The 8,476-nt window shown below is 45.0% G+C and overlaps 1 protein-coding gene across 1 annotated transcript; it reads right to left on the bottom strand.

Moving 5' to 3' along the window:
- Positions 1-1,769: 1,769 nt before the first annotated feature.
- LOC117384085 (metaxin-1-like) lies at positions 1,770-7,284 on the bottom strand. The gene is made up of 8 exons (XM_033981358.2): positions 7,187-7,284; positions 6,428-6,497; positions 5,381-5,460; positions 4,862-4,954; positions 4,448-4,630; positions 3,104-3,180; positions 2,264-2,421; positions 1,770-2,038 (listed from the first exon to the last, which is right to left on the bottom strand). Exons 1-8 carry the CDS (start codon positions 7,265-7,267, stop codon positions 1,812-1,814), a joined length of 969 nt encoding a protein of 322 aa, XP_033837249.1. The 5' UTR covers positions 7,268-7,284; the 3' UTR covers positions 1,770-1,811.
- Between the last annotated feature and the right edge of the window lie 1,192 nt (positions 7,285-8,476).

Genomic DNA, 8,476 nt, shown 5'->3' with positions numbered 1-8,476 from the left:
AGAGCAGGCACGCGCGGCACCGGGGGAGGACCAGCGGAGGAGGGGGGCCCGTGCACGCGCCTCAGCTGGAAAATCAGGCGCGCCCACACTCCTGAGCCTCGTTTAAACCGTGTTCAGTCCTGTTTTAGTCCTGGTTAAGAGCACGTACACACACGTCTTTAAAAACCCACCGTAAAAAATACCGAGGGTAAACTTTACCGTTCCGGTGCGGTCTTGCCTTTGGTCTTACGCGCCCATAACGCACCGGAGACGCGCAACTATAGGAGAAACATGAGAACAATGCTGCGTTTGAACTGAAACACCGGGGGATCTCATTTATTAAAAAAAAAAGGGAAAAAAAGGCCCAATAAAACGGACAAACAGCACGTATGGCTTTTTACTTCTGAAAACACTTCTGTGCAGAGCTCCAGGGTTTTGGCCCGGATCGCTCATTTCCATGTCAAGCTGTCTTTTTTATAGATGGATCACAAATTAAATGTACAAAGTCACGCACGTAATACTTCAGTAGTACGCACGCTTTATAAACAAGACCCCAGAACTATCGCTGGGTGCGGGTTCGATCCCGCTGCCCCTGGGCCAGAGTCTGCTGAAGCCCCATGAAAGAAGAGCGAGGAGACACTTTGACACTTTTATAACCCCAAGACAAGAGCCCCGCTGCTCTTCAGTGAGCTCATCACAGGGTTAATGGGCATTTCTTGCGTAATAAACATCATTACATAATGTCACCATTTAAAACAGAGCCATAAAAATAAAACATACATTTACCTTTATAGACGACTTTGGATTCATGGATTAAAGACACCAGCGTGAATGAAACAAAAATACAAATCCAGGCATGTTTTTGTGTAGGCGACGAGATTAGAACAGGGTAGAAAGCTCCAAATACTCTCTCTTTAGATCAGAGCCGTAAAGTGGACTTTGACTAGAGCTTAAACATGTTCTAGTCGTTTCTTCTCATTGACCCTCTTAAGTTGTACTTAGAGTGATTCGTTCTTCATTTTTATTATCCTGGATTGAAGAAGTCATTGCTCCAATCTACCACAATTTTCACCTCCACCGGTCCATGCCCACTGTGACAGACACGCCCAATGTGACGTATGCACTTCCTTCTCCGGTTTTATTTTCTTGGTGAAAATAAAACTTGGTGATTGGTGATACTAGTAGGATTCAGCAGCGTTGCGTAGTCGTTTTGGTTCAAATGGAAAAAAAAAAAAAAAGTGCTGCTCGCTAGTGTGATGTGCAGCTATCCATAGGGGGCGCTGACAGCATGCAGCACTTTGTTGTGATGACGTTTAAGGCGACCTCAGCAATATTGTGATTTAAAATGTGGAAATTATAACATAATGATTCACGGGGGTCATAAGGCATGTTCACTCTGCAGGACAAATAGGAATTTTTTTTACCCATATATGACAGTCAGTCAGTGTGAACAGTTCAATTCTGATTTTTTCAAATCAGAACCAGGCCACATGTTATAAATCTGATATGTATCTGATATGACTGCATTGCTCATGTCGCACTCTGTTTTGATTCTGTTTTGGCGTGCAAGAGCTGAAGAAAGGCGATCACGCATGTAGGCAAATGTTCTCCTTCTCATCCGAAGGTTATTAAAAAGTGTCAGTGAAGAGGCTCACATCAGTGTCCCATGGCTCAGAGTGTGAACGTAGCCATAGATTATAACTAGAGCAGACACACGCACAATAGGTCTGCTTTAACACCAGGAAACAGCACAGCTCAAGAGTCCAGAGTAGTTTTAATAATGAGAATAATTACATTTAAATATTCACAATTTTTTTGGATCATTTTGATGTTTATCGCTCATGCTCTTGCTCGTGTGTCTCGGGCTCCTCCGGCTCCTCGTCGGGCGGCTCCTCTAGTGCACCCCTCTGGTGCAGGCTGATGGACAGGAGCCCCGTGAGAACAGCGTAACTCAACATGGCTCCCATCGCCACCAGAACCGACAGCAGCTGCTTCCTGCGTTTGTGAGGAACGTGGTCACCGTCGTCTGAGGCTGAGGGCGCTGGGCGAGGGGACGGCTCTAACCACAGGACATACCAGAAATACGTCAAATACTGGTACTACAACGAATGCTACTACATGCTATGTAATTAGCAGAACATACTACTGATACTAATACTGGGGGGTGGGGCTGTTACCCGCATTGGGGGCGGGGCTGTTATCCGGGTTGGGGCTATTACCCGGGTTGGGGCGGGGCTGTTATCCGGGTTTGGGGCTATTACCCGGGTTGGGGCGGGGCTGTTACCTGGGCCTGTCCGGGGGAAGTAGAGTTGTAGGATGTTGGAGCAGAACCCGCTCAGGTTCTCCAGACTCTGAAGGTGCTGTTGAAGTTTGGAGTTTGGGAATTTGATCTTTAAAACCGGAGCCAGGTGTCCAAAGACAAACGCATCCAGAGAACAGGGACTGACGGGAGAAACAGAGGAGAGAAAGAGACGAGGAGGGAGAGGGAGGGAGAGAAAGATGAAGAGCAGAGGAAGAGAGAGGAGAGTGAGAGAAAGGGGGGTGGGAGGAGATGGAAAAGGGGAGGAGAGGGAGGAAAGTGAGGAGAGGCAGGGGAGGGAAGGAAGAAAAAGAGCAGGGAAAGCAGAAGTAAGAGGAGAGACAGGAGGGAGGAAATTAGGGAAAAAAGAAAGCACAGAGAGAAGGATAGAGAAGAAAAAGGAGGAACAGAAAGAAAATGGAGTAAAGAGGAGGGGGAAGAGAAATGGAGGAGAGAGGGAGAGAAAGATGAAGAGACATATGGGAGAGAGGAGAGTGAGAGGGACGAGAGAGAGATAAAGAGACATCAGTGAGAAGAGGGATGAAGAGGGGGAGAGAGTGGAGGGAGGGTAAGAGAGGAGAGGGAGGAGAGGGGGAAAGGAGGAAGAGGGGAGAGAAGAGAGAAAGAATGAAAAAACAAAACGTAAAGAGCAGAGGAGAGATATACATCAAAAGGGAAGGGGGGAAGAAAAAGAGCAGTGAGGGAGAAAGAAGAGGAGGGAAAAAAATAGAGAGAGAGAATGAAGAGAGGAGGAGAGAAACATGGCTGTGATCAGAGTTCATGCTGAATATTTGTAATTTTGTATTAATTCAAAGCGAAACGTACGATTCTCCAAAGAAAAACTTGTGCTGTCCAAGTCGCTGAGACAGAAGGTTCATGCACTCGGCCGCATCTCGGAACAACTGCAAAAATACAGAGGAGAAGAGGGGTAAGCACTTAGAGCTCACAGTGAGAGGGTCCAGGGACAAGTGCAAAATACAGAGAAGAGGAAACGATAAGCACTCAGAGCTCACAGTGAGAGGGTCCCGGGACAACCTGGTTTAGACCTAAACCAGGTCTAAACCAGGTCTAAACCAGGTCTAAACCAGGTCTAAACCAGTTTTAAACCAGGTCTAAACCAGGACCAAACCAAGACCAAACCAGGACCAAACCAGGACCAAACCAGGACCAAACCAGGACCAAACCAGGACCAAACCAGGACCAAAAAAGGGTCTAAACCAAGACTAGGTGCAGAGGGATAGGGGGAGGACATGCAGATGGACAGTAGAGGAGCAGAGCACGATGCTGATCAGATCTTGAGAACATTCAGATAGAGCCAGACTCATGAGAGCCGGGTCTGTGGAAAGTCTGACTCAGTGGAACTCTCTGGCTGAGGTTTTTCCGACTCAGAAGCAGCAGATGAGAGCGAACAGTTTCAGAGAAGGAACAGGCTTAAACCTGAAGCTCATAAACTGTAGGTCCAGTTCAGTTTGGATTATTCTCAAATATGACATGAACATCTGTTTTTCATTTCATTAAATACTCAACCATTGGACTTATAACTGTATGTTCATAAATGTTGATTTTAACTGTCTGTATATGTATATATATTGTATGTAAGGTGACCCTGAGTGCCCAGAAAGGCGCCCTATAAATAAAATGTATTATTATTATTATTATTATTATACAGCGCCTTTCAAGACACAGAGCTCTGTGCAGCATACTTCAGTCACTCTACACTCAGCGGTGTAGAAATACTTCTGTAGCCACTGCTGCCCTGGGACAAACTGACAGAAGTGAGGCTGCCAATCTGCACCACCCGGCACCACCTCACAGAAACATCACATAGAGGTAATGTTGGTGAAGTGTCGCGTCTAAGGACACAACAGCAGTTTCTGTCACGTTAGAGATCAGATTAAGATCTCAGGAGAGGAGGAGGTCTGTTGCATCTCCATGTTCTCCTCAGGTCTAAGCCAGGTCTAAATCAGGTCTAAATCAGGTCTAAATCAGGTCTAAATCAGGTCTAAACCAGGTCTAAACCAGGTCTAAACCAGGTCTAAACCAGGTCTAAACCAGGTCTAAACCAGGTCTAAACCAGGTCTAAATCAGGTCTAAACCAGGTCTAAACCAGGTCTAAACCAGGTCTAAACCAGGTCTAAACCAGGTCTTCTCTTGGTCCTCAAGTCTCACCTCCTTCTCTAGGTTCTCCTCAGGTTCTAGAAGGTCCTCTCCTCTCAGAAGCCTCAGTCGCTCATTCTGATATCTGTGCATTCGTCCCGGTAAAACCAAACTCAGAGGAAATGGCATGTGATCCGCAAACCAGCGTCGCGTCACGTCCACAAAGTTCTTACTGTCCACCCACGACCAGTAGATCTGAGACAGAGCAGAATTGGGTCAAAACTGGGTCAGAACTGGGTCAAAACCAAGACTAAACCAGGACTTAACGGGTCTACACCAGGACTAAAGTAGGACTAAACCAGGTTTAAACTACAAATAAATCAGGACTTCACTGGGTAAAAACTGGGTCAAAACCAGATCTAAACCAAGTCTAAACAAGGTCTAAACCAGGTCCAAACCAGCTCCAAACCAGGGCTGGGGTCTGACCAGCGCTGGGAGCAGTTTCTCTTCGATGAGGGAGATGAAGGCCAAGCTGTCGGCTCCTTCTTTAGCCGAGAGGTCGTAGTCAGCGTTAAACTTCTACAAAACAAAAAAAAAAAACATGAGACACAGAAAAGTGAAAGCATTTGGTATGTAGAGTTAATGCTGTGGGAGCGTTGCCGTAGAGACAGTGCGTCTAGAGCACAGGTGTCAAACTCAAGGCCCACGGGCCAAATGTGGCCCTCCACATCATTTTATGTGGCCTTCAACAGGGTAAATTAAAATGTGCGATGGTCTTAAAATGTAATTTTATCAGGAGATACGCTGTTACATCTAGGCAAATGCATTTGCAATATTTGTAATTTGAATAAGTAATAAATACAGAAAATAGTTAACAAAAACAATAGTTAGATTTATTTTACATCTGGCCCTTTGAGGGCAGACATTTTGCTGATGTGGCCCTCGGTGAAAATGTGTTTGACACTCCTGGTCTAGAGTGTTATGTACACAGTCTGTGGGTGTTACCTGTTTGCGTAGGTGGATGATGATGTCACTGGGTCTGGTCAGAGTCTCGTTCTGATTGGTCTTTAAAGCAGGAAGTGAACCTGAGGAGACATTTCACTGTTAACATCAGCCAATCACAAGCAGAAAAAAGGTTACAATCTCCCTTATTCCGTTCAAATGTGCAGAAATGCCCCACAGTGGGGCTTTAACCCTGTTCTAATGTGCAGAAATGCCCCACAGTGGGGCCTTAACCCTGTTCTAATGTGCAGAAATGCCCCACAGTGGGGCCTTAACCCTGTTCTAATGTGATGAAATGTCCTGCACTTTGTTTTGTTTCATTCACTCATGTTTCAGTGATAGTACTACAGTATATTACAGGGAGGGCATCTGACATGCAAGGACATTTCAGAACATGTCTAAACTACAGGGTTAGTAGGTTTTACACAGAATAAGACCCCGTGGAGACACAGAGAGGGCATCTGACACATAGGAAAGGGAATCAGACACAAAAGGAGGGCATCTGACACACAGGGTCATTTCAGAAAATGTCTGCAGAGGTCTAAACAACAGGATTAGCAGCATTTTATATTGTTCAGCCTTAGTTGTAGTACGAGTGTATAGTTAGTGTAATAGTACTACAGTATTTGAGTGTTGTTGTGGTAGTACCAGTGTATAGCGTTAATACCATAAATCTAATTTCCATAGGGCTGGTATGCCCCCATTCAGACATCGGACAAGGAGCAGCATATCAAAAGATTAAGTCAGCCTCTGGTGAAAACTATTATTTTCTATTCATACCTATTTTTTGTCATCTTAATGATGATCGTTTATCCGACAAATATCACACGCACCGCTACTGGTGTTGATTTGTGTTGATGCTCCTGTAGCGCCATTCTTTTTATATCATGGCGGCTCAGGCCATGTCATGCCTTTGACTGTGTCATTGAGACCAGTGTCACGCCCAAAAGCGGCCTGGGCTGAAACGCTTCCCACCTGGGGGTGCCCCCAACCCAACCGTTCCATGTCAAGGTGACCAGAAGCAAATAGTGCCAGTGCTGTGTGTCTGACCTGAGGGGCTTCTCCAGGGGTTACTGATCTTATGAACCTTCAGAGGAGCGCCAGCAAACTGTGCATACGCCTAAAACAATCACAACACAACATGGAATAAATATAAAATCTACTCAATTGATAAATATTAAATACATTTTAAAATAAATAAAAAAAAACACTTAAATATACAATAAACATAAATACACATAAAGATTCAATAAACAATTCTTAAACCCTTGTGTTTGTGTGATTATGGTAAAAAGGAGGGGCAGATAAAGAGGTGTAATCAGACACTAGGGGCCACTTTATCCACATGGGTTAGCCCTGGTTTAGAACTACTCTGGTTAGACATGGTCATGTTCGAGACCTGGTTTAGTCCTTCAGTTCCTAACAGTAATAGTCCTGATGGAGTCCTGATTTAATCCTCTTGGTGCCTCTTTAGTCTGGGTTCAGACATAGATTAGACTGGATTTAGATCAGGATTGGCTCCTGGTTCAGATTTGATTCAGTCCTGGTTCAGTCCAGGTTTAGTCCCGGTTTAGTCCTGATTAAGTCCTGGTTTAGTTCAGGTTTAGTCCAGGTTTAATTCAGGTTTAGTTCTGATTTAGTCCTGGTTTAGTCACGGTTTAGTCGCCGGTTTTAGAGATAAATCCACGTGTAAAATGAATGGCAGTGAGCGTGAAGGAGACTCAGTGAGCCCGGCGTCCTCCTGGAGCCTCCCCTCTGTGTCTCCGGGACTAGTTTGGTTCGGGTCAGTTCGGGCTCGCGGTCACTCACCAGCACAGTCAGGCAGTCGGTGCTGACGGACGGTAAACCGAAGTCTCCTTCCCAAACAAACAAGTGCTCCGGCGCCGCCATGTTAGCGGAAGTGCGTGTGTGTGTGCGGCCGGAAGAGGAGAGGAGGAGACCGGAAGAGGAGAGAGGGGGAGACCGGAAGAGGAGAGAGGGGGAGGCCGGCTGCAGAGAGGACAAACTGACTAGTGTAATATCTATTATTTCGTAGCATTACGTCTTTATTTGATACAAGAACGTATAAAATAGACACAGTCTGCTATTTAGAGTTCATTTTTGTTATTATTATTATCATCATCATCATCATCATCATCATCATCATTATTATTTAATTTTTTTTTTTTAAAGTACCTGCTTGTGTAAGTATTAAGACAATTATTGTCTGTGTAATCCCTCAGTCATCCAGGTCTGATCCATAGTAAAAGCGAAAGTTACATCTGTCAACTGGACAAAAAGTTGTAAGAGTGAAGACGTTTGGCTGCTCAACCAAGCGGCTGCTTCAGTTCTGGTCAGATTACTGGTGGACACTGCCTTTATATCTATGTGAAGGGAGGAGCTAACTACACTGAAACTGTAAACAGCTATTGTTTACAGTTTCAGTGTACATGGGCCTACATTCCGCCTTAATGGGCCTACTGGCTAGCTCTGTTCTCTTTGTTTGCTTTGGGTCTGAGGGTGGAGGTATATATGGGGGACAGGTGTCTAAAGCCCCCATTCCCGTTCAAGGGAGGATTTTCTTTTCCTGGTACATTCTCTGTACCAGCATTGTCGCAAGAGCTCCTTTGGACCCCAGTCTGCTGTCTATCTCCATTTCAAAGCCACTAACAACTCCTTTAAAGATAGTGACGTACTAGTGACGATAGTGATCTTAGCCAGAGAAAAGAAAATGGTTTGAGAGGGGAGTTAAACAAGCATTTTTTGTTAGGAAAGCCACCCTAACTCTAATCCTAACCCTTCCTTGAACAGGAATGGGGGTCTTAGACATTACCTTTTTTCTTTTAGGGCCAGTAGACACTCATACGCATTCGCCTCACAAGAACATGAAGTTTGATAGTGTAAGTGCATATTGCTGATGTGTCGTTGGGCAAGGCACTTTACCTGCATTGTCTCCAGAGACTTCGTACACAGATATGAAACATGTGTTCTGTGTGAGAACAGTCTCATGATCATCTTAAGAACAAGGTAAAGGTAGGTTTTATTTATATAACTGAACACATTTAATAACTGAACACAGAAACACACACTACTCTGATCCATGACCTCTTTTATTTCAGC

The sequence above is a fragment of the Periophthalmus magnuspinnatus genome, chromosome 16, assembly GCF_009829125.3.
Source record: "Periophthalmus magnuspinnatus isolate fPerMag1 chromosome 16, fPerMag1.2.pri, whole genome shotgun sequence".
NCBI lineage: Eukaryota > Metazoa > Chordata > Actinopteri > Gobiiformes > Gobiidae > Periophthalmus > Periophthalmus magnuspinnatus.
This window is presented reverse-complemented; position numbering and strand designations above follow the sequence as displayed.

Excerpts from the sequence above, each read along its gene's own strand:
- LOC117384085 (XM_033981358.2), bottom strand. The coding sequence starts at position 7,267 with ATGGCGGCGCCGGAGCACTTGTTTGTTTGGGAAGGAGACTTCGGTTTA. Across the intron at positions 4,955-5,380 it reads TCATCCACCTACGCAAACAG|AAGTTTAACGCTGACTACGA; the intron begins GTAACACCCACA and ends TTTGTTTTGTAG. Across the intron at positions 2,039-2,263 it reads CTTCCCCCGGACAGGCCCAG|AGCCGTCCCCTCGCCCAGCG; the intron begins GTAACAGCCCCG and ends TCCTGTGGTTAG.